This window comes from Spea bombifrons, chromosome 10 (assembly GCF_027358695.1).
Source record: "Spea bombifrons isolate aSpeBom1 chromosome 10, aSpeBom1.2.pri, whole genome shotgun sequence".
Lineage (NCBI taxonomy): Eukaryota > Metazoa > Chordata > Amphibia > Anura > Pelobatidae > Spea > Spea bombifrons.
Window position 1 is genome coordinate 19,101,706 of NC_071096.1, and position 27,399 is coordinate 19,129,104.

At 37.7% G+C, this 27,399-nt stretch overlaps 1 protein-coding gene across 2 annotated transcripts in view; it reads left to right on the forward strand.

Moving 5' to 3' along the window:
- DNAJC4 (DnaJ heat shock protein family (Hsp40) member C4) overlaps window positions 1–25,819 on the forward strand; it is a 56,664-nt gene extending 30,845 nt beyond the window's left edge. For both annotated transcript variants that reach the window (XM_053449708.1, XM_053449709.1), the window contains exons 6-7: window positions 22,942–23,028; window positions 25,524–25,819. In XM_053449708.1, the coding sequence (XP_053305683.1) occupies window positions 22,942–23,028; window positions 25,524–25,623 (187 nt within the window). In that variant the 3' untranslated portion in view covers window positions 25,624–25,819. The remainder of the gene's footprint in view (window positions 1–22,941; window positions 23,029–25,523) is intronic.
- The last annotated feature ends 1,580 nt before the right edge of the window (window positions 25,820–27,399 follow it).

Sequence of the window (27,399 nt, forward strand, 5' to 3'; positions counted from 1 at the left end):
ACCATTTACATTTTTTACTTTGATATACATACATATTATATATAGCTTTTTTTTCCCCCTCACTCTACATCTATTTCCTTTTTAACACTCTTAACTAATTTCCATAATCTCTATACTTCACAATCTAGACTTTAAGTCTTTATACCTGAGATAAAGTTTAAAATACATTGGTAGTAATTATCTATCTCACATATTTATTCTCTTTCTTACTCACCCATATAGGGGAGCAATAAACAATTCTTATAAATTTACACTTACACTTGCGCTGCACTCCATATAACACACGATCATGACTCTTCAACATGACTTTTCATTATACTACACACACTTTTAACACACATTTAATTAAAAAGGTAATTATTTATCACTTCACCTTTTTTTTTTTTTTACTTATTTATCTATTTTCTTTTTTCTCTCTCGTTATACATTTACATCCTTTTTAATTTAATACTTTCTAATCAATTTTTATAATCTCTATATCTTACAACCTAGACTTTTAGTCTACTTCGTGGATATAAGGTTCCAAACAAACTGGTAGTAAGTATTTATCTTACACACTTACTCTTTTTCTTACTCACTCATAAGGGGAGCAATAAATAAATTCTTATACATTTACACCTACACTTGCTCTTCATTTCATATACCACAAGATACCAAATCTTCAATATGTTTTTTCATTATACTACACAAATCTCTAACACAAATTCAACTAGCAAGGTAATAACTTACCACTTCACCTCTTTTATATATATATATATATATATATATATATATATATATATATATATATATATATATATATATATATATATCCCCCCCCCCTCTTTGGGTAGACTTTCATTAAGTCTGTGAGATCTTGTAATAGGGGGACATCTGAGGTTCCTTTCTTTCCCTACCGTACTAGGGACAATAGGAACTGTACTGAACACTTAGATCTTTACTTATTATATCTATTAAGTGTTCGCTATTTCATGAGACCTCTCCTCTTTCTAAATATCGTTATAACTTATGCTACGCTTAGACGGGTTGCCACGTTATACTCTGAACCCCTTTCCCTTTATAAACCTATTAATGTGCGAATTTCTTTGGCACTGATTGTATTAACCACTTGACTGCCTGTTATTATCTATACTGTTAAATTTAGATCTGATTTTTTCTTTTACATTTATTGTTATATTAAGCTTTGACCTGTTCAGACACAGGCTATCAGGCACATTTTGACAAGTCTGCAGGCTCTCTTTCCTCCATAAATATATAGAGTAACAAATTATTCAGGGGTTAATCATACTGACTATTAATGTTCAAATCTAAGATTTTTTTTTTCTAGGCATGCTACCATGAGCCTGTACGAGACCTTTTGAGGACTCCCCTCTCATATAATTGTGCATTGGAAAAATATGCCCAGTACAGATTATACTGATAGCTATTAGCCAATTTAGGGTTGACTATATGGGCATTATTAGTTATATTCAGATACGATTTGGAACGTATTATGCTGAGTGTCATGAATTATGTCAAGCTGTTGATATGCGTGACCTCATATTTCCTCAAAAATTGTTATCGAATATAAGGTTCACGGAGCTGTAACAGAAGCTGTAACAGAATGTTACATTGTGAGGTGTTGCTATGATCCAATCTGAATATTATGCCTTGACTTGACTATATGTTCATACAGAATGTTACATTGTGAGGTGTTGCTATGATGCAATCGGAATATTATGCCTTGACTTGACTATATAGTGCGATTTTAGGCACGTTACTAAGAGATTATATGATACTCATTGAGCTTCTTTTTTCCTCACAATTGTATAAGGGAATATGCTCACAGTTGATCACACTGATCATTACTGTTATCCTTTTTTTTTTTCTTTTTTTTTCAATACTTAATTATACTTCCTCTCTCTCCCTCACTCCCTACATAACTCCTGTGGTGGAAACAGGAATTTTTAGGGTTAGCAACATAATTAGTTTGCTTGAACTCTAGAGACGATGTATGTACGTTATGATTGTTTTGTAAAATTGAAGTATGAAAGAGGGAGGAGAGAAACATCAGGGCCTTTCCCCAGATATGTGAATCTTTTTTCCTACCACCATCTGAATTATTCTCTTTTCTGAGGATCAAGAATCTTATTAACCAAGTAGGAATTGATAGGAATCCCGAACTAGAACACTGGTTAACAACACACAAAAAAAAGAAACAAATCTCAAGTTCATCTACACTCTTACTATCTCTGCAAAAAGATGAGAAAGATCCCCCTATCCTGAAGTGGGAAAGTGATCTAGGTATTGAGTTCTCTTTGGATCAATGGCGTCAGGCTTTTGTTTTCATAAAAAAGTATGTCCACTCAATAAATCTAATAGAGATTTACATCAAGATAACCTATAGATGGTATTTGGTTCCAACTAGACTCAATAAAATTAGCAGTACACACTCAAACAGATGTTGGCGTTGCCTCTCCCATACAGGCACATTTGCCCATATTTGGTGGGAGTGCCCGCAACAACTAAATTTAAGAAATAATCTTTTGCAACTACTTGGATCACTTTTTCACTTTCAGGATCAACTAGATTCACAGATGTTCCTTTTCCACCTGGGACTTGAGAAACTCCATTTAAATTATAGAATTTTAATTACGCATGTCTTTATGGCCGCAAAGATATGCATAGCTAGACATTGGAGACAAGCAGGCCTATTTAACTGGAGACTAGTTATTAACCAAACTAATCATCAGGACTTAATGGAAAGAGGATATTATATCAAAATCAATAAGCTCGATAAATTTGACAGTATCTGGCTACCCTGGAAACATTTTCGGGATATTGATCCATAGAGCGTCAGAAATCCTACCTGAGGCCTAACTCTCTCTATTCCTTTTTCATTCCTTTTTTTAAATTATTATTATTATTTTTTTTATTCCTCTCTTTTTTTGTTTTCTATAATACCCCTGGGTGGATATCATATCATGACTTAACTTATGATCAACAGCTAGCTCCCATATGTTTCTCATTCTCTCCCAAGTGTGACTGTTTGATATATGAATGTTATATGTGGTTTTGTGATCGGAACCTGGTTTACAGTTTATACTAAATAATACTTTTCTGCCTTTTCTCTATTCGGTTGGGTCAGAAGTTTATTGTCTGCTTGCTTACAAAGTCTTTAACCCCTTAACGACAATTGCCGGTCCTGGCACGACACGGAAAAGCATGTGCTTTACGACAATTGACGTGCCAGGACCGGCACGTCTTTAAACGGGTGCAGAAAGCGATCTACTTTCGCTTTCTGCACCCAAAAAGCGTTGCTGAATGCCTCGACCTCGAGGCATTCAGCAACGCCGCGATCGGCACGAAGGGGCCATCTCTGGCCCCTCCACGGGGCGTCAACATCCGCCATACTTTGTAAAAAAGGCAAAAAAAATATAAAATATATATATAAAAAATATATTTTTGTGAGCAAGTCCTAAAATTTGCATATTAGCTTAAAACAATTCTCGCATGGAAAGAGTTAAAATACTGGCATATTAAATGCCCGTGGGGTGTCTACTTTTAAAAAAGGTATGATTTGATGGGGTAAATTGAATTGGCCGGGTTCAACAATGTCCCAATTAACACGGGGGGAAGGATGGCCACACATCTAATTTCCAATTAGAAAAATGCACACGTACCAAATGTGGCCTTTTAGTTCCCCAAAAAATGACAAACCCATGCATGTGGGGTATCACTGCATTCAGGAGATGTTGCTGAACACATTATGGGGTGTCGTGTGACAGCGGCATATACCAGGAGCTGTAAATTCATGCATAAAGTAGGTGTGTGTGGGAAAAATACACACACAAAAATACTACTGCAAACTTTGAAAAAATGCTGGTGGTAAAATGTGTGCATGCAAAGAGTTAAAATACCAGCATTTAAAATACCCTGGGGTGTCTAGTTTTCAAAAATATATGGTTTTGTTGGGCACACTGAAATGGCCCGGCTCAAAGATGTACCAAATAGGGCATGGGCAGTGGATCCCCAAATGCCAAAGTTCAACATTGAAAAATGTGCATGCCCCAAATGTGGCCCTTTTGCCCCCAAACAGCCAGGCAAAATCATTCATGTGGGGTATCACTGCGCTCAGGAGATGTTGCTGAACACATATTGGGGTGTTTTGTGATAGTGACATAAACGAGAACATTTTAATTCATACCTGAAGTAAAATGTGTGTGGCAAAACAAATGCAAAAAAATGACTACCATAAAGTTTGACATAGGCTGCTGGTAGAATAAGTGCATGGAAAGAGTTAAAATACCAGCATTTGAAATACCCTGGGCTGTCTAGTTTTCAAAAATATATGACTTGATGGGGTAAAATGCATTGGCCGGGTTCAAAGATACCCGAAATGGCACATGGGGGGAAGAATTACCAGATTTGGAAAAAATGGCTTTGAAATAGCAAAACGCTACCTGTACTTATTGCCCCATAATGGGTAGAAAAAAGCAAAAAAACATAAAAACATTGGGTATTTCCAAACTCAGGACAAATAGTAGAATCTATTTAGCAGGTTTTTTCATTACCTTTTATAGATGAGTAAAAGATTTTTCAACTAAAAGTTAGAAACAGTCATTTTTTTCTAAATTTTTCACCATATTTTATACTTTTTTTAATAGTAAATAATATGATACAATCAAAACAATGTCATCTAAAGAAAGCCCTTCTTGTCCTGAAAAAAACAATATATAATGTGTGTGGGTTCAGTAAACGGGAAAGAAGAAAATGACAGCTAAACACAAGCAGCGCAGAAATGTTAAAAAGGCCATTGTCACGAAGGGTACAAAAAGTAAAATCAGCCTTTGTCACGAAGGGGTTAAACAAATATACAACTTATTGTAGTACCAAATATAGAAATGAATAAGGACTGGACGCTCTGTTCATTTTGAATAAGCGTTTAAATTCTTACAATTCCATTCAAGAACATCCAGGACTACCTTTTTCTTTGTTGGTAAAATGGAATTGACATTGTAACACCCTACCAATGTACTTTAAATCTGTGAACAAAATGTTTGAAAATTTAAATAAATATAAATAAAAAAAAAACAACAAGTAATAAATAATCATATTTCGGCGGCTTTTGGCCATTATTATTAATCATTATGTAACCCCAAATAAATACTCCTAAACAAACAATTTTGAACTTCCTATCCAAACTGGCATTGCCAAAAATAGCAGCCGAATAATTGGACAAGCTTAATCTCCCTATAACTTTAGTCGAAATCAAAAAGGAAATATCTAAATTAAAATTAGGCAAAGCACCAGGTACTGATGCCTATACAGCTATCTTCTACCAGAAATTCGAAGAAATTATAGCTCCAATTCTGCTAAGGGTATACTTAGAGCTTCCAACCCTAGAAAGAATACCAGATGAATTCCTCCAGGCCACGATATTCCCAATTATAAAACTCGGGAAAGATCCATCAAGAATTCCGAATTATAGACCAATTTCCCTGAAGTTGTCCCTGATTTAATACACGAAGACCTGGAAGGTTTTGTGCAAGGCAGAAGTGCAGCAGATAACATACGTAAGAATTTGATACATCAACAGGAATCTGGACAAACTGATCCAGGTACTGCAGACATTCGGAATTAAGGGAAGATTCAAGGACTACACTATGCTTCTCTATTCAAATCCAACTGCTAAAGTTATAGGACCAATGCTAGAATCCGATCAATTTAATATTCAAAACAGGACACGCCAACGATGCGACAGTCTAAAGAAGTAAAAGGCATGGAGGTTGGCAAACAGGAATATAAGACCTCACTATACGCAGATAAACTCCTTATGTCACTATCTAGCCCACTTACCTCAATGCAAGCACTGTTACCCTTCGTGGCTCTCTCCTTCGTGGCGGCTGCTGCGGAGGTGGCCGTGCTGTGGAGGGGGGTCTCCCTCTCCTTCGTGGCGGCTGCTACGGAGGTGGCCGTGCGGTGGAGGGGGGTCAGGTGAGTAACACTGGGTAAATAATTATAGGAAATTAAACCCTGTGAACTCTAAACCTATAATTAGCGGAATTATACATACTACTAAATATCTAAGAAAGAAATTTGGCGCAATAAAATATCTTCCAGCTTCTTCTCCAATACAAGTACTATACCTGAGTATTGACAATCTACAGTTAAATCCAACATATTAAGTTCAGATAAATTAAATACATTTATCCAGACTCAGGAGAATTTCAATCTTCCTGCAAGGGAAGTTTTTACTTACCTAAGAATAAAGAATTTTTTGAACACCCGAGAAATTATTCTATCACATGAATTGATAGACTTTTTAGAAAACCTGCAAATTACAAGAGCAACAAATCTTTTACGAAATTTAAGGAAAGAATCAAAGGCCCCCTATTTAGTAAACTGGGAAACAGACGTAAGTATGAATTGATTCTGAGCGATGGATAAAGGGGGTGCAACTGATTAGGAGCAGTATACACTGTGTAACCTTAGCAAAACTCCACTATAATCTCGTATAGATGGTACATGGTACCCACGAAATTGCATAAAATAAATAAATCAAACACCCCTATGTGCTGGAGATGTGGAAAGTATAGGGGAACTTTCCTTTATATATGGTGGGAATGCGAGAGACTAACAAATTTAAAACATAAACATGATAGTTTGATAAATTCTTTATTCTCTATAAATAATATACTGCCCCCGCGGACTTTCCTTCTCTTCATAGATCTTCCAGAAATAACTAGTGAACAAAGAAATTTGTTTGTACACATATGCTCGGCAGTTAGGATTTGTATATCAAGGAAATGGAAAAAGACAGAGGAAGTGACAAATCAAATACATTATCAATATAACATGGAAAAAGGCTTCTACTTCAGAGAAGGAAAAATAGACCTATTCAGAAAGATATGGGACATCTGGCATCAAAATAATAAATGCTTTTATTAAGCCTCAAGAGAATAAAAGTGATTTGAATAAATGAATCATTGATATAATCTAACTCTAATATTGCTCTTCTCATAAATTAAGATTTACTATAAATCTAAAAAAATTTGGGGTTAGGGTTTGATGGCACTGTGACGGGATGCCCTGTACCCCGACTGAGTGCTCCTTCCAAACTGCACTTCATTCTGGGAACCAGTGGCTAACCCCTTCAGCGCCATACAGAACCAGCGTTGTAAAGAGAATGGGGATGCCACTGCACCAGAGCTGTATTGGCGCTGTGGCTAGCTGTAGTGTATTCAGCGCATGTACTGTCCTGAAAAAGACAGTGAGTTATTACAGCAGCCTACCCCAAGCATCAGACAGCACCAGTGAGGTGAAAACAGAACTGAGTTTTATTGAAAACACACCAGTGTTTATACAGTACAAGGGGATAATTTACATACTACAGTCACAGCAAACCACACATAGTTCTCCATTCCTTTGCTCACAGAGCAGTATTTGCACTTGGCCCATCTCAGTCCAGTAGAGGGTAGTCTGTGGGGAAGATGGTAAACACAAGCGGTTCCCTGACTTCAGGATGAAACCGGCTGGATATCAGATCTTGGTGCAAATACTAGCCATGGAGGTCTCTGTCCTGTAAGTCCTCACCCGATGGAGAGTTACAAACCACACATAAAACCCCCTCCCAAAATGCAGATTTCCAGGAAACGTGGCACTCTGTACCAGGGGGAAGACGTATTCTCAGTGGACCCCTTGTACCCACTTCCCCAGGGCACGGAGGCATTAAATCAAAATGTGCAAATCAGCATAGGTTACATACAAACAAAAATTTGGAAAACCAATAGCCATTTTAAGCCCCCCCCTTAATTCATAATGCACCTTACTTATAGATGTGCCCCCCTAGATATGCCACTCTGCCCCCCAGATATGTCACTCTTCTCCCTTGATATGCTTTATGCCCCCCAGATATGCCACTCTGCTCCCTAGATATGCCACTCTGCCACCTGATATGCTTTATACCCCCAGATATGCCACTCTGACCCCCGACTTACCAGTGCATCCCCAGACTCCCTGGTGTCTAGCGGGGGCAGCCGGTGGACGTCTGCGTGATGCACATAGACAACCTCTGCTGTTGCTCGCCACTTCTGCCGGCGGTTCTATGCCAGTGTTCTGTCATAGAAGCACCGGGGAAAGTGCTGGCAGCAGTGGAATTCGTCTGCGCACATCGCACAGATGTTCAACGGCTGTCAGAGAGGAGGATACGGGTCTCCAGCAGCGCTGCAGGGAATCCTCATCTCTGAGTGGAACACCGGAAGGTCATGTAACACCATTTAGTGCCGGCAGCAGCGGGGGTTGTCTGCATCGTCACCTCCAGCTGCTAGAGAGGAGGATCCAGGTCCCCTGCAACGCTGCAGGGATTTGGATTGTGCCCGTACTGCATGTCCCAGGCTTCAGGTGATACGAATTGCGCATCCCTGTGCTAAACTCCGATTACAGGCCGCACACCCCCACTCTAAAGACCTATAATCGTGCCAATACGGTAAAACCAAAAGGCGGAAGCCATGTGTGAAAAACTGAGTACACCTTATGATTCAATGCGTCCACAACCACCATTAGCAGCAATAACTTGAAGTAATTGTTTTCCTTATGACTATCAGTCTCTCACATCGTTGTAGAGGAGTTTTGGCCCACTTTTCTTTACAACGTTGCTTCAGTTCATTAAGGTTTGTGGGCTTTTGTGTATGCACAGCTCTCTTAAGGTCCAGCCACAGCATTTCAATCTGGTTGAGGTGTGGACTTTGACTGGGCCATTGCAGCACCCTTTTTCAGCCATTCTGTTATAGATTTGCTGGTCTGCTTGGGATCATTGTTCTGTTGCATGACCCCATTTCAGCCAAGCTTTAGCTGACAGACAAATGGCCTCAGATTCGACTCTAGAATACTTTAGCACACAGAAGAGTTGATGGTCGACTCAATGACCGCAAGGTTCCCAAGTCCTGTGGCTGCAATCATCACTCCTCCTCCGCTGTGCTTGACGGCTGGTATGAGGTGTTTGTGCTAAAATGCGATGTTTGTTTTTTGCGAAACATAGCACTCTGCATTATGGCCAAACATCTCCAATCTGGCCTTGTCTGTCCAAAGGGCGTTATTCCAAAAGTCTTGTGGTTTATCCAGATACAACTTTGGAACCCTAAGCCGTGCTTTCTTGTCATACCCCTTGAATATATGTAATATATTAAGCCCTGCGTAAGTGGTTGGCACAATATTAATAAAAGATAAGAATAATAATTCTCCTGGCAAACAAGTCATACTTGTTCAGTCTTTTTCTAATTGTACTGTCAAGAACTTTAACATTTAACATACTAACTGAGGCCTGTAGATATGGGTTTTTGCAATTTCTCTGAGCATTGTGGTGAATTTGCTGGTCCACTCCTGGGGAGATTTGGCATCTGTCTTGAATGTTTTTCACTTTTTTTTATTATAAATTTAGAAAAGTTATAACAAATACAGTAATACATTTTTTCTTTTATATTTGTTTGTTGACAATGACTAAATGAATAGAAACAAATAACAAATACAGAAACATAAAAGACATTAAAAATTCCCTTGCTCCGACATTAGCCTTAGTTATAATTGGGTAAAGTCACCAAGATTTATATATTAATGTTATTTTATTGTATTATTTGCCTTCGTATTTCTAGTTTGAACGTTCTATCAATCTAGCCTGTCTTGTTGTATTTGGTCTATCCATAGGCTCCAGAAAAGATATCTGTTTTGATTCCAGGACGATTGGGATAAGATTCCATTTTCCATCTGGAATTGATAGATCGATTGAGTTTTAACTTTATTCCAGATAATCCCTTCCGAATTCTTCCAGTTTCTTGCAATTTATATTTTAATTGCTGTTAATAAATGGAAGAGGAATCTCTTCCAAACCTGGAGTCAATCTCCATTCTGGACCAAAAATCACTTCTATTCGGGAAGATATCTTTTTCCAAAATCTATAGATAGGAATACAATTCCACCAAATATGGAGCTCATCTCCTCTTGATGAACCACACCTCCAGCAATTAGGAATGTTATTTCTATACATTTTTGTTCGAGTTGTTGGTACTCTGTACCATCTATTCATTAGTTTAAACTGTAGTTCGTTCAAATTCAGACTATGAATATATTTGTTAGTAAGATTCAATGCATAGTTCCAGTCTGATATATCAATTTTTCGATTTAGATCTTTTTCCCATTTTTTTAGTGATGGTGGGGAGTGGGTCTTTTTTATAGGAGTTAATCAACATCATGGACTTTGTGATCATTTTCCTGTGGTCATTAGCTTTTAATATTTTTGTGAGGAGTCCAATAGATTTATTATTGTCCTCTATATATAATAAATTAGCTAAACAGCTTTTTACCCTCAAGTATTTAAAACAGTCCCCTGGGGACAGGGAGAATTGTAGTTGTAATGTGGCAAACCTTTTGATATTTTTATTTTCGTATAGATCTGCTATCGTATTGATACCTGCTTTTTTCCAATCTGATAAATTTAGGTCCTCGTCTAGATTCTGAATTATATTTAACGATAAGCATGGAATAATTTTATCTCCAAGCCTAATCTTTTTTTTATGTAATCCCAGCTCCTAAGCAATTGTGTAAGAACTAGATTATTCGTGGTCTTTATAAATTCTTTAGATTTTCTTCTGGAGAGCCAGAAGAGAGACTGAAGATCTCTAACTGGAATATCTTTGCATTCCAAGTCATACCAGGCTTCATAATTTGCTTTATCATATAAAGTCATTAAGATATGGGACAATTGAGCTGCTTGAACATAATCTTTAATAACTGGCATACCCAGGCCACCATTATGTCTATTATAAGCTAATAATTGAGTGTTTAGCCTTGGTCTTTTCGAGGCCCAGATAAATCTTGTAAATTATTTTTTAATTAAATCAGACCAGGCTGTGGGTACCGTTAATGGAATCATTCTAAAAATAAATTTAGGTAGAATGTACATTCTGACTACGTTCAATCTGCCCATCCAAGAGATATATAAAGCCTGACATTTTTTAAAGGATTGATTCATTTCTTTTATTAGTGGAAGAATGTTTATCCAATCAGCTGGATTTACTGCAATTTTTAAACCTTGGTAATTTAATGAATCTTTAACCCACGAAAAACCAAATTTTTCGATTTGTAGTATTTGTGGATGTTCCAGAAATAGGGGAAGTATCACTGATTTTGAGACAATCAACCTGTAATTAGATAATTGGCTATATTGGTCAATCAAGACCATAAGACTTCTCAACGATTCAACTGGATTCCGCATTGTCAAAAGGATATCATCGGCATATAATTGTATTTTATGGGTTCCCTCTGTGCCACAACCTGAAATCCCTCGACTTAACCTAAGTTCTAGGTTCTAGGGAAAGAACATAAAGGAGAGAGGAGAGGGGGCAACCTTGCCTGGTACCATTAGATATTGGGATATGTGGTCGGTACACACAACGTTATATTTCAGAAATTGGCCCAAATTTTTAGCCCAAATCCTCCAATAAAACTCCTCTCTAAATGCTCAGAACTAACTAACTAACTTCTTCCGGTTAAAAGAAGGAAATAAGGCAATCAAAAAGGTGATAGCACGATGGGAAAAGGAATTAGACACCTCAATCCCGACTAACGAATGGTTAAAGGAGAAGTTATCCCCTAGAGTACATGACCTCTCTCTTTTGGAGACCCAATTTAAAGTCCTAAATAAATGGTATTTAGTACCAACCCCACTTGCAAGAATGTCCCCAACTAACTCCAACCTATGCTGGCGTTGCCATCAGTCAATAGGGTCCTACCGACATATCTGGTGGTCCTGCCCTATAGTTAGTAAGTTTTGGAAGGAGATCTTGTATTTCTTGAAATCTATAGATAAGATTATCATTCCAGACTCTCCCCTTTCTTTATTACTCCACTTAGGTTGGCCTTCCATGACTCAGGTACAATTAAACCTTCACACATTCATACATGCTTAGCAGCTAAAAGACTTATAACCAGGGAATGGAAACAAGACAACCAATTTATTATGACACAGTTGGTAACCCAACTAAAATTTCAGGTCACAATGGAGAAGGAGGTCTCTTGGATCTTATATACATCATTTAGGAAAACTCAAATATGGGAAAAATAAATAATGCAAACTCAGACAGTTAGATACTCATCTATAGACTTACCTCTTATTTCTCCATGCCCGAATACCTCTTGGTCTTTTTTTTTTTTTTTTGTCATTGAAGTATTGATGTACTCTTTTATTTATAATTATTATTATTTATTTATTTATTTATTTTTTGTTTTGTTTATTCGATAAGAACAACGATAAAAAACATGTTAATGGTATCACCATCTTTATATGCATTGAACTACTGTTTTATTATATATATATATATATATATATATATATATATATATATATATATATATATATATATATATAAGAAAATAAAGATTATTTAAATAAAAAAAAGATATTGGGAACCACATAGATTCTATTCCCTGACCCACTACTCTACCCGTAGGGGTTGTATATACTGCCATAAATGCCTGATGAATTCTTCTGAGAAATCCGAACGATGCAAAAACCTCAGACATATATCCCCAACTGACCCTGTCAAAAGCCTTTTCGGCATCTAATGACCTCCCAAAATATCAGCGAGAGCGCTTATATGGTTAACCGAAGACCTACCGGTTATAAACCCTACCTGATCTCTATGAATCAACTTGGGGAGGACTAATTTCAATCTCTGAGCTAGAATTCCGGTATAGATCTTAATATCTAAATTTAGTAAGGCTATAGGTCTATAGCTGGAAATCTCTTCCAGGTTTTTTCCTATCTTTAGAATAGGTATGATGTTACCCCTTAGTAGTTCACCTGGGACAACCCCTGTATCCATGAATTCATTAAAAGCTAAAGTCATACGTGGGGCTGATTCATTTATAAAGAGTTTATAGAAGTTCGTATTGTATCTATCTGGACCTGGTGTTTTTTTAAGTTTCAGTGCTTTGATTATATCTTTTACTTCTATAGTTATAATTCTATTTAAGTCGGTTAAACACTCTTTTGTTAGTTGAGGAAACACTTTAGAACTGAAATAATTTTTTATCTCAGCCTCTGAGGCTTTCTGAGGAATGTTATATATAATGTTATAGAATTCACTAAAGGCCTCTCCCATTTGTCTAGGGGTCATCAGAATTTTGCCATTCTGAACTATCTTTGTAATATTATTTCTGGTCCTTTTATTCTTTAGTAAGTTAGATAACACTTTACTAGCTCTGTTCCCTTGGTAGTATCTTTTCACGTTTAAAGAATTCAGAGATTTATTTGCTTTTTCTATAAGTAATCAATTTAGCAGTATTGAATGTTTTTGAGGGGAGTTAAGCCCCTGCACGTTAATAGTGGGAAATCTAAGCATTAAGTTCTAAGATAACATTAAATAATAATAATAAATAATATCTTGGTGGAATCATACAGTTGGTCATTTGCAAAGGGAAATCTACATAAACAAAGAATAACATTTACATAACATATAACAAAACAGAAAACAAAAATTTGTAAGCATCCCACTCGAATGGGTGGTTGCATACTTCCACCTGTGATTCTCCAGAATACGCGAGTGGATATTGCCATTTTACCGATGGCCATCGGAGCCCTCCAAGGGGCAATAATAATATATGTATCTTAATCTTAGGTCTCATGCTTCAGTGTAAACTCTAAACTAGTATGTTACGTGTATACTTGGAAAGATACCCAGGTCTATTAATACAATCTAGTGGATTCTCGGGTCAGACTGTGTTGTGTAAACAATATGAAAAACGAAAAACACCTTCACGTGAAAATAAATAGTGAAGTAATGTGAATAGAAAATAATAATAATAAATATACTCCTACACGTTCTGCAGCTCCCTGGAACAACACTCCTCACAAGTGTACAGCAATGTCAGAAAGAGGGGCGCATAAACGTGGAGAAAAATAACAACACAATAGTGTAATACAATCAAATATGGTGATGTGATAAATAATATATTGCACTCACAAAAGTGATAAGTAAAGAAGGCCCATCAGATGGAAGATAATCTTCTTGATGTCTGGAAAGCAAATAAGGAAACCAATGGTGCAGTATTACAAAGCTTATGTTTAATAAAAAAAGCTGGAAAACTCACAAGAATGTTGGCATAACGGATAATGTTATGCTAAAAGGCACAAAATACAATGTCCAACGAATAGAAGTAATATCAATCTCCAACGAAAGATAATGACGACAGTCTCAACGCGTTTCGCCGAACTCCGTTGGCTTCTTCAGGAGAAAAATGATAAATAACGTCCAAATGGATGTCGAATAATCTACAGAAAAATGATAAATAAAGTCCAAATGGATGTCGAATAATCTACAATAATCTTATCACTTTTGTGAGTGCAATATATTATTTATCACATCACCATATTTGATTGTATTACACTATTGTGTTGTTATTTTTTCCACATGTTTATGCGCCCCTCTTTCTGATATTCTGTGTTGTGTAAATAAGTGAAGAAAAAAGGGAGGGGAAAGAAAAAAAAATTGAAGGTATGTGAAGTGATTATACTCTTATTGATTCTTCTGTGTAGACTTTAAACTAATATGTTATACAAATACGTGAAAAAAGTCCCAGGTCTATTAATACAATCTAGTAAATTGTGGTGAACAATATTAGGTAGTCAGGTTTGTGTTATGCAAATAGGTGGGAAAAGGGGGGGCGGGAAATATACACCCTGGTCTATAGATACCATCTTGTGGATTCTTGTCCGTGAGTCAAATTGTGTGTTGTGGATAAATGTAGGAGAGTTGAGAAGGAAACAAACAAAAAAATTGTGAGTAATCTCGTGAGAAGGTACCCCAACAGTAATTTAAATATAATTTATCATCTAATTCTATTCTTCCATAAGGAAAGTATTATGAGCATATTGTTAATTAAGAGCTTCTAGTAAGAAAACTAATAATAAGATAAATGCATTTGTAAAAAAGAAAAAAAAGTCTCTTCTCCTCTGTTTCTTCATTCCTTGTGGATTAGGCATCTTGTCTGTTGTCATTGTAAATTTTATTTAATAGCATCCATTTTTTCAGTTTTCCAGGTGAGTCAAAGGACCAAGTTTTATAATCAAAGGTTAGAACAATTTTCACCAGCACTGCCCATCTGTATCGGATATCTTTCTGTCTCAAGATCTCCGTGAACTCTGCATATTGATGCCTCTTAGTTCTGGTATAGTGTGATAAATCTTGTAAGATTCTGATACCATCATATGGTTTAGGTGGCGTTGTATTTCTTGCCTTTTTTAAGATAGTCTCTTTTAACCTTGAGGAGGTGAAACGAATTAGGACGTCTCTTAGAGTTTCTGAGGATATACTGGTTGGTTTAGCTGTTTTATGGCACCTATCCCATAATTTACCTCGAGTTTAATGCCCAGCGCTTCCATAAAATTCTCCACAAACTCCTCAAGTTTTTTGTTTACGAATGATTCTGGGATTCCTCTGAACCTAAGATTATTCTGCCTAAGATCTTCTTGGTCTACTACTTTCTGTTCTAGCGATTCAATTTGGATTAAATTCTGTTTAATAGTGTCCTGTAAGAGTTCTGCCTGTGTCTCTAGTAGTCCCAACTTTTCTTCATTATAATTCACCCTTTTTGCAATAGCTATTAGATCCATTTTTAGATCTTGTATATTGGTCTCTATCACTTGTTTGATCTGATCGAATTGAACATCTAAAGCTTCAGTTAGCTGATTATGTATCAGTTGTTTCATATCAGTAGTTACAGGGCTTTATTGTGAAATATCACAATCTATTTGCTTAGTTGTGTTGGAATTATCCTCTAGGTCTAAACTCTAGACCTTTTTAGGTCTTGCTTAGGTGGAGGGGTAAAAAATGACAATCTTTTTTCTGTTTTCTTTTTCTTTTTTTTTTTTTTCTTTTTTTTATATTTTATTGTATCAAAAGGTAAACCATTTCTTATGCGATACAGAAGATAACCATTGTACACCAATTTTTAGTTATAGTAAGAAGAAAAAAGTAAGAGTGTACAGTAGATATCTAGTGCTATTCTATCAGCTTAAATATTTGTTAATTATTCCTGCTATTTTAAACAAGTATAAAAACCAACATTTAAACATTCATTCTGACCCATTCATCCATCAAACATCCACAAGGAGGGGCCTAGGACTTTCTATCAGGGCGAGTTATCTGTCCGCTGTAAGATGGTCTATGTCGCCCAGGGAAAAAAAAAGAAATCTAGAGGGGGAAGAATTAGCGCATTTTTGTGTTTTAAACCCCTTTTAATTTACAGTTTCATCTAGTCCTGCAACCAGAGCTGCTTTCCATGGTTCCCATACTTTATCAAATTTACTGATATTATTGGTTTTAGTGGAATAACCTCTTTCCATTGAGTATTGATAATGTATTTGATTAGAGACTGCGTTCCAGCAAATTACCGTATTAAATGGGGGCATAGGGCATTTCCGGAGTGGCGTTAAGGGGGCATTTAATAGAGCACTCTGCCTCCTGAAATGCCTTATACCTCCCTAAATGCCACTCTGCCCCATAATATGCATTTTAACCCCCTAAATGCCAGAATGGGATATAGGGGTATAAGGCATTTCTGGAGGCAGAGTGGCACATAGGGGGTCAAAAGGCATACCATGGGGCACAGTGGCATATAGAGGGTTAAAAGGCACATCATGGGCCACAGTGCCATATTGGAGTGGCAAGCCTGGGGGCAGATGTGCGTAACTGGGGGACAGGTTGGAAAATACAAGAAATAAAAACAAAAAAAATATTTTTCTCAATCATAGCTTTTATTAAAAAAAATAGTTTACATGAATTAACATTTACTGGTAAAACTTTTTTCCTTTGGGGTCGTCTTATATTCAGGCGTTTCCTTTTTTTCCTAAGTTAATATTCAGATTTTGGGGGGTCGTCTTATAATCAGGGTCGTCTTATAATCGAGCAAATACGGTATATCTTCTTTTCTCCACTGCCTGGCCATACTGATTTTGGCCGCTAAGAAGACATGAATCACTAAGATCTTTTGATTTAATGAAAATTTATCTAGATCTAGATGAAACAAAAACATCTGGGGAGTCAATTGGATCTGAGAGTGAAAAAGGGAGCCAATTACAGATGTTATTTTTTCCTTAAGATGAAATAGTTGGGGGCACTCCCACCACATATGGAAAAAGGTTCCAATATGTACCGAGCATCTCCAGCACTTATCTGAATTTCAGTTACTAATTTTCTTAAGTATGCTTGGGACTAAGTACCAGCGATATACTATCTTAATATAGAGCTCTGTCAAACTTATGGAGTGAACATATTTTTTCACCAGCTTAAATGCTTGTCGCCATTGTTCCAACCCGATCTCAATATTGAGATCGCTTTCCCACCTAAGGATTGGTTGGTCTTTCTCATCAATGGAGAGTCCTTGCATTAATTTATTTGTACTTGAGATTTGTTTTTGTTTTTTATGTGAAACCAGCCAGTGTTCTATATCAAGATTTGTTTCTATTTTAACCCGCTTCAAAAAGATCTTAATTCTGATATAGGAGAAAAATTCAGAGGTTGGTAAGGAGTAGCAGTCTCTAATCTGAGGGAAGGACATAAGTGACTCTTTTGTTCTAAAGAGGTATAGTAATTTGGGAAGAAAATATCCATTAATTAGATTTACTCGTCCGTACCATGAAATTTCAAGATTTTTCCATGCAGAAAATTGTGTCTTCGATTTTTCCTTTAAGATTGTGTAATTGTAGTTTATAAATGAAGGGAGGTCTTTTGTTATCTTTATTCCTAAGTAGTCAATTATTTGCCCTTGCCAATCTAGATTGTGCCTAGCTCTGAGTTCTTTTAGTTCATCCTGAGAGAGGCCTATCGTAATTGTCTGTGTCTTTCCAAGGTTGATTTTATAGTTAGAATATGAGCTGTATTGATCAATTAAATTAAAAAGTAAAGGAATAGAGGAAGGCAAATTTGTCATAGACAAAAGGACATCGTCCGCATATAGGGAGATTTTGTACGGTTCCGAATCAATTTCTATGCCAAAGATATCAGGCGTTTGCCTTATTATTTCTGCTAAGGGTTCAATGCTTATGGTGTATAGAAGGGGGGCAAGTGGGCAACCCTGTCTGGTTCCATTTTTAATATGAAACCAGACAGAGTCTAACATATGGCCCACCACTTTGGCGGTAGGGTTTGAATACAATGACATCACGCAGTCCAAGAAGAATCCCTCAATACCAAAATTTCTTAATGCAGCCTCTAAGAATCTCCAATTAACCAGATCAAACGACTTTTCGGCGTCAAGTTTTTGTTTGGTGGAGATTGGCCTTATGAATAAGGTTTAAGATTTTTCGGATGTTGTCCGACGCGCTTCTACCCTCCACAAAGCCCGTCTGGTCCTTATGAATGATATGCGGGATGACTTTATTCAATCGTTGGGCTAAAATTTTAGAATAGATTTTGATATCAAGATTTATTAAAGAAATAGGCCTGTAGTTCTGCGTTAGGGTGGGGTCCTTACCCTCTTTCAGGATCGGTATTATTGCGGCTTGCAGGAGTTCTGAGGGAAGCTGCTCTTTTAAAGATAATGAAGTAAATAATCTCAAAAGTAGTGGAGCTATGGTCTTCTGTAGGAGGACATAGAAAGGAGAAGAAAAACCATCTGGGCCTGGGGCTTTGCCTGGTTTTATATCCTTAATCGTTTTTATTATTTCTGTTAATGCAAAGGGTTGGTTTAAATATTCTCTTTGAAGACTCGTAATCTTAGAGAGATTTAAATTTTGTAAATATAGGTCTATTTCCTGCTTAGAATGAGTAATCTCTGGTAGATTGTATAATGATTCGTAATAATTGGCAAATGAGTTCGAAATATCTTTTGGAGTTAGATACTTGAGAGTTATCCACTATGATCTTCTTGATGATTTCCGATTTACGTTTGGATTTCAACTTACCGTATTTGCTCGATTATAAGACGAGGTTTTTTTCAGAGCAAATGCTCTGAAAAATACCCCTCGTCTTCTAATCAGAAGTGTGTGTGTGTTAAATAGGGCATTTCTGGAATGCCTTATACCCCTATATGCCACTCTGGCACTTAGGGGGTTAAAATGCATATTATGGGGCAGAGTGGCATATAGGGAGGTATAAGGCATTTCAGGAGGCAGAGTGGCATTAAGGGGGCATTTAATAGAGCACATAATAGAGCACATAGCAACCGCGGTGGCAAGGAAATCAATACTTCAGGTGTGGATGTGCGGCATTTCAACCTTCACCCCAGGCATTATGTCTTGGGCCGGCCCTGTTTGTACTGCTACCAAAACCTTATTAATGTGCCCATGGGTTTTTATGCCCTAGGTGGATTATCTTGCACAAAATGATTTATATACAACTAAAGAACAACTAAAGTATTTCTTTATTTAAATCAAACATACAGCCACATATAACACCTAAGGATATCTGAAAAGATTTAAAAAAATAAAGTGATTGCTACCAATGGCAGCATATGGAGAGATAGTCTTTAAAGTGGCACATAATTCCTACATCCCACAGGATAAGCTCTATAAAATGGGTCTGGCGGAGCACAATGACTGCCCCAGGTGTGGACAGCCAAATGTGAACATTGTCCATGGCTTATGGCAACAGTTCAAATTATTTTTAAAACGGGAAAAAATCTGTGATATACATCGACACCCAGAAATGGCGATTCTTGATATACACGGGTGTAACAGGTTCACCAAGAGAGCTGTAGTAACTCCCAGAGATCACCCAGATGTATTCTCCTGTTGTCCCCGAAATCACTTCCAGCACCAGTCAGCATGCACACCTTGGAACCCTGCTATGTTTACCCAATAAGTAGACACAACTACCTTGAATTGAGTACAGCAGGAATGAACAGTTTATTTTTGCAAAACATAGACTCATATATCCACAGAACTGCATCAACATAAATTAACAGATACATGTATTCAACCCAACCATTAATTCTCTTGGCAGTCCTATTGATGGGATTAGTTAAACAATGGGGCTATCTGTGCTATCTTTGTTTGACAGCCAGGCTGGAGCCATCTCTGAGTACCTTTGGGCCCTGTATGACAGGTCATTCTATCACAACGGACATACACGAAGGCTCGGCACTCGGATAGAGCACATAGCAACCGCGGTGGCAAGGAAATCAATACTTCAGGTGTGGATGTGGTCAGAAGACCCCACAATAGCACTCTTTATTGCACTTTATTTAAATGGACTAGACAAATGCCATACAAGATAAGGAAGATTGAAGAAAAAAAATATTAGCCTCCCTAGCCCTGTGTTGTAGCTCAACAACTGAAATATTGTTGCAAGTTTCTCATTTTAATTGGCTATTATATATAATCACTATTTTCCTGTGTCAACAGCATGCGCTGGTGGTTTGGCCATTATCATTGCGCACATTGTGGTGTGATCAGGTAATACAGTAATTTACTGCTTACTTGAGAACAGTCATTCATTAGCTTTTAGTCAGGAGCGGTGAACTGCTCTATACAGCTGTGTTCTTTATTTTCCGACACCACTAGAATTAGTCAAGTCTATTGAATAAAGGTCAATATTTCATGACTGTAACTCCAGAGGACATGATAGTACACCCTCCAGCTTGGCACAGAAGATCAGACTGTCTCATTGTGGCCTGGTCTCTTCTCTGCCAAAGCAATCCAGTTTTGCTAGCTTCGCCCAATATTTCTTGTGCCAAGTGCCATTACACTTAAAGGGAATCAAAAAGAATCTCTGATGATCCCCCTGCAGCTGATTACATACAGTGTGATTAGGAAATCAGGGCTTTTCTTTATTGTGTGATGAGCAATGATAACAAACCACAACAAATACAAATATTATTAATAACAATAATAAATATTGAAATTGATCCCATTCATGATGTCATGAAATAATTAGGGTTACTTCCTTGTCACAAGAGAGTTCCATGGGATCCACAAAGCCCCCAATGGGGATTTATAGTAATTTATGAAAGAGCAGAGTAAACAAAAGTTGAAAAAAGTGAAACAATAAAAGAAAAATAAACATTTTATTAAAAAAAAATCAAAAAACATCTTCTAGTAGACCTAAACTAAAAAAAAATTCAAAAAACCCTTTCAGCGCCCACTAACCCAAATGTTTTTAAAAAATGGTGTTCATTTCTGTAGGTACTTGATGACAGGAGAGGAGTGGTGTACTGTCCGTCACATAACACTGTACAACTTTTAAACATAGAAGATGTGTACAGTAAGACAAGGAGCAGATGTGTTACCAGCATGAATGTATATGAAAATAAATATCCAATAACATACACATAACTGACTAATCCCTATTGGTAGGTCATCAGTAGTAGGCTTAGACTTGCTGAGTCCTTCTAGGTTGTTGACCTTTATTCTCTCACACCTTTTTTTGGTACCTTGACAAGCACAATGAGTTGCCAATCATTCTGACACCAGGATAACCTCAATTTGTGAGGGACCATCACAAAGCACCAGGGTGGGGGACACTGATCTCTGACAGCTGGGGAAGGTCTGCAAAATGGACGCAGACAACCCCCGCTGCTAACCGCATCTCCTTCCGGCTGCAGCAGAAGTTGTCTACCCGCTGCCCGGACAACACACAGGGGAGTCAGAAGCACCGGTATGTTGTTTGGGAGGGGGCATGAGATCTGCAGGGGATCTGGATTTTAGTCTCATAGTCAGACCTATTTGAGGTCTGATTATAAGACGACCCTGATTATAAGACAAGGGGTATTTTTCAGAGCATTTGCTCTGGGAAAAAACCCTATCTTATAATCGAGCAAATACGGAATACCGATCCTGCCGCTTGCACCTCTCGCATCTGCCCATTCCTCATCCAAGAATCCACAAAAACCCTAGTTAATTCCTTTATCATTTCCAGTGCCGAATATTGCATTGGCATTCCACAATACCTTGAAACTTCAGATACGAAAAACATTCCAGGATACATCTTGGTTTAGTGTACAGTTGCTCTCGGGAAGAAACCTGTGTGCATAAGAAGTTAAATGGTTTACTTGACAACGGGCAGAGTGTGACTACATTCTTGATTTTATCTTTATTCTTGATAACCATGTTGCAACGGTTTGTTTGGAGGGAGGGAATTACAGTTTAGAGTTTTCTTACTAGCTTCCCTGTATCACAGTGTTCTTTTCATTTTTCTTATTCGATGGTCATTTGGGGGATGTTACTGGGGTACTGTATCATTTTGCAATGCAACTTGTTTCTTATTATGTTGTACCCTAGTTTCCTTCTTTTTGTTTTATCTTTGAAAACTCAATAAAAATGTTCAAAAGTAAAATTATTGTACTAACATATAAAGCCCTCCATAACACTGCTCCTCCATACATTTCTGCCCTTCATTTCCCATCTACAAGACTTCACTTGTGTTGCCCCTTACCTATGGAACCTACTTCCACCAAACCCTCCTTCCCAACGGTCAAAAAAATCTTAAAACCCACTTTTAACCCCCTAAATGCCAGAGTGGCATATAGGGGAATAAGGCATATTATGGGGCAGAGTGGCATATAGGGAGGTATAAGGCATTTCAGGAGGCAGAGTGGCGCATAGAGGGTTAAAAGGCATTTCATGGGGCACAGCAGGGGGGTATAAGGTATATCTGGGGCACAGTGGCAAGCCTGGGGGTAGATGTGCATAACTGGGGGGGGCAGGTTGGAAAAAAAAGGAAATAAAAACAAAATTTTTCTCAATCATAGTTTTGATGGTTCACATAGTTTACATGAATTAACATTTACTGGTAAAAAGGGTCGTCTTATATTCAGGCTTTTTCTTTTTTCATAAATTAATATTCAGATTTTGGGGGGTCGTCTTATAATCAGGGTCAACTTATAATCAAGGAAATACGGTATATGCAGACATTGTATATTAAGTTATCAATCTAAAAAATGAATGTAACTATATGTACATTTTTGCAGCATTCTACAAAAAATCCATAAGGAGCTCGTTGAAGAGCAGCAGCAACATCTCCTAAAGATCTATAATGAAACAAAGATGGCTGCCAGGTGAGCAAATCCATACAGGGCACAATACAGCCAAGTACAAAGCCACACAGACCGGATTTGTACTATGTGTAAGGCAAATGGGCTCCCTGCACTCTCACTTGTCCTGCTTCCTAGCCCCCTGTAGGCAAGGCACCCAGCAGGGTCGCTTAATACATATTATGTGACCCTAAAGTTGAAGCGTGGCAGCTCACACATATAGTGCTAGTTGCACTGAAGATAAAGCCTTCTGCAAGGTCAGAGGGAGAGAGTTGTGAGAGAGTCAATGTGTGTATGATATCAGAGAGTGTGTGTATGTTGGTATATGTGTATGGTGTTAGAGTGTCAAGGGTTAGTGGTGCTTGGGATAGAGGGAATGGAGGAGAGGGAGCGATTATGTGTGTATATGTCTAAGGGTACAATGTGATAGTGAGTGGTTGTTAGAGCAACTAAGGTCACCAATCTGCAGGTGCCTGTGATACAAGTGGCATCACCGTGATACTATAGTTACATGTCACAGTTAGAGGTGGGCTTTAGTCCAAGATTTTTTTTCAAACCTTGCACCCCTGGTTGCTAGGAAGCCACAGTGAGAAAAATGCAGCGCTCCATTACATGATGTTATTGGCAATGGGAGACCTCACATAATTCTACATTCCACTAGAGACAGTCTGTAGTCAACATTTTCTCTGCTTTTATGGTAAAATATCCAATGGATATCATTTGTTTAAGCACAATAACTTTTCCGTAGGAAGAGTCCCAACTAATTTTGCTTTAAACACTAGATCATAAGCTTTTATATAATATCTGTATAAGCCACCTTGGGGTTGTGCTGGATCCAACCCTGACTCATCGAAAGGGAAGTGAGAACCAAACCAAGTCAAAATCTTCTATGACATCGGTAGTTTAGTCTTTCCACATAGAACACCAAGGTCATTTTGCCCACCCTGGATATGTCTCTAAACAATGCCCTCTGTAGAAATTTGTTATTGCTTCCAAATGTTAGCTTCTCAATTCCAGATAGGATAATTGTTCAAAACAACTGGTCTCTTTTTTGCCTTCCTTGCCTGGTCCATGAGTTCTTGTGGGCAGCCCTCTCTTGGAACGTTTTTAATTTAGAGGCTTCAATGCAAAATGGGGTGAATACATATGCAAGCACCACTTTTCCGTTTTTTATTTTTTAGAATTTAAAAAAAAATATATGTTCTTTATTTCACTTCATCAATTTAGTCTATTTTGTGTATGTCCATTACATGAAATCCAAATAAAAATCCATTTTAGTTCCAGGTTGTAATGCAACAAAACAGGAAAAATGCCAAGGGTGAATACTTTTGCCGAAACCCGTACTCCGCTGTAGAAATCGTCCTTGCTGTGAATGCTCCTCCCAAGCACTAGTCGAGACTTAGCATAGGGTACAAACAGAATTCAGTTTATTGAAGACAGCAAAGATATTTATACACAACACATGATAGGATTAGTGGTATAATCTCATCAACCACCAGACAGCCTGGCGCCGCCATACAGTTTTATGGCCAGCGATGCCCACCCGACAAAGACTCACTATTTCAGGGTGATCGGGGTGGTACCAATGGAGAGCTCATGGTCCAAAGATGTTATGGTCCAAAAAGCAACGTGATCTGACGTCGGGACCCTGAGCGATTGCGTTGGAAACTTCCCCCGGGAATAGTCTGGGCGGTAGCTGGGCCAGAGTTCCATAGCCGCGGCTGGGTAAACCCTGGTCCTAAAGATTGGAAATAAAACCAGGGTTTCCAAACGAGCTTCCTCTCTGTAACCACCACCGAGTGTTGCTCACCACAAGCTTCATGTAACCAAAAAAGAGAGACTAATAGTCTCAGTTCCAATTGTCGGCAGGCATCGTCTCGGTTTCTAGCGGCCGTACTGTTCCGTTAGTTTGTGGCTAGGTCCCGGTCTGGCACTTCGAGCATTTCCTGGCTTGGACACACTAGCTGCTAACTATATAAGAGAAACATCAACAAGAGATGGGGATAAAGGAAGACTCCAGCATTTTAATGCATATCATAGCTGCGTGGTCCCGTTACATTTTCATGTGATCCATTTTGTAAATACATAGGGTGATAATAGGAAAATTCCCCCAAATGCATTTGACCCTTTACACACCCCAGCTAAATGCCTTGTTGGGAGATGCATTGGGCTACACTGACATCCATTCAGCTCCACCACTGGCTCGGGGAAAGCTGGAGGCGGGGGGTCTGTTCAGATCACAGTGCACATGTGTGAAAACGGCTGACATAACTTTAATTAATGCACCTTCCTTCCAATGATTGACCGCTTCAAGCAGCCGATCGGTGATAAGAATAGTTGGATCATTAAGGAGGAGGGCAGCTGCTGCTGCAGAGCAGCCTCTTCTGTATTAAGTACATGCTTTATTTTTATAAATCATCAAATGATAACTAACCACTAATTGAGGATTGATATATATATTATAAGAACCTTATAATCGTATAGTCTAACAAACTGATAACATGTTTTCTACTTCCTAGGGCCAATGGTATTAGGAAACAGCAGGAGATTTTACTTCAGAAACATGCAGAATTTATTGAAAAATATCGTGGGCGAAATCGAACAGATGGGTCTAAGTGATAACAGATTGCTAAAGGGCTAGTGGTGCCTTTGTTTCAAACTGCCCAAATGGAAGAATACTGATTTGTATGAAGTTACTTGACTAAGGAACTCAGAAGTGTATACTAGATTCAGGACAGAAATTAGAAAAAAATACCTCAAATTATTCATATTTTTTCTGAAAATTCAACTTTGTTAATAAAATATCTACAACATCTGTATTATTGTTCTTTTAATTTTCTGATTTATTGGTACAATATGTGGCTACACAAACTACTTTTTCAGTTTATATGGCAACACTCTTTCAGTGCCTGCATTTGTGTCAAGTGACAATGAAATCTTCCTAGCAACAAAATTATGAATGATACCAAATGTAACATCATTAAATAATTAATTCCATGAAGGCTTTAGGTAAGGGGAATAATGTAAAATTTAGTATAGTAGAAGGAACATCACTAAACTTTTAATAGAGGTGAAATGATTAACAAAGATAAGAAACATATCCATGGGAGCTTGGCAAACTGTAGTCAACTATATTCAAAACATGTCAAAAGATGACTGTTAGAGGATGTGTTTTTTTTACAGTATGGGGAATGTAGAAAATAATATTTTGTTCCAAAAAAATAAGTAAAAGGTTGATGACATAAGGTCCACTTAAGTTGCTTAATAATTCTTTGTAGGGGAGTCAAACTTAAGAATAAACGAACAAACATTTGCATTACCACTTGTTTTTTCATTGATTTTGAATGTTGGTAGTGTCCCTTTTTCAAATGCATGGGAGGGCGTTGCAGACTCCATTCATATGCATTTGTCCCTTTCACCACTCCTTGCTATATTCCATTCAGGAGATGTGTTCAGCCGCACATATCTCCTTGCGTGTGGAGATATCTCCAGTTAGTTCTAGCGCACTGCAGACAGGGGTCTATTCAGACCCCAGTCTCCATGTACAGAAAGGGCTCCCAATAATTTCAATAGGAGTGCTATCCTGCCACTGCAATCCGTTTAATCTTTCTTAGCTTTATTTGTTTTTCTCTTATCTATAGATATCAGCTTACACCAAGCTTAAATTATATAGTATAAATTGTAACATTTGCTGAGTTACTGTTTTAATTTTCATAGCAGAACTGCCTACAACACATAGGGACAAGACAGTATAAAAATAAAAAAAACTGTTGACCTTGCGTTATTTACACTTTCCCAAACACAGAGAACACTTTTAAAGTATGACAAGCCAAGACTGCAGTTATAAAATGTTTCATGCTGAGTCAACATTGTTTCTGAACAAACTGCCCAATTTAATAATAATAATGAGATCTTCGATGCGCTCTACTGGCCACGTGTTAATTTTAATTTTCATAATAATTGTGCTGCTTCTAATGAGCATGTCAGTTGCATTTTAATTTAACCCCTTCAGTCCCCTATGGACGTACCGCTACGTAAAAAAAAGCATCCCAAGAGTCCCCTATGGACGTACCGGTACGTCCTGCCCTTTTTGCAGCGGCAAGGACACATCCCTGCCACTGCATGGGAGATCAGGCTGTCGTTTGATGTAACAGCTTCCGGCACGAACTGCTGATGTCACCCGGAAGGTCATTGGAGGACAGGATGTGATCATTCCAATGAGACACAGGCACTGATCTCTATACAAGTCTGTGGGGACTTGCATAGAGATCGCAGTGTGATCGATGCAGGGGCATCGCAAGGAGGAGAGTGATAAACCACATACTGAAACACAAAACGAAGAAAGAAAAAAAAATGATTTTAAAAATAAATCACTAAAACACAATAAATAATAAA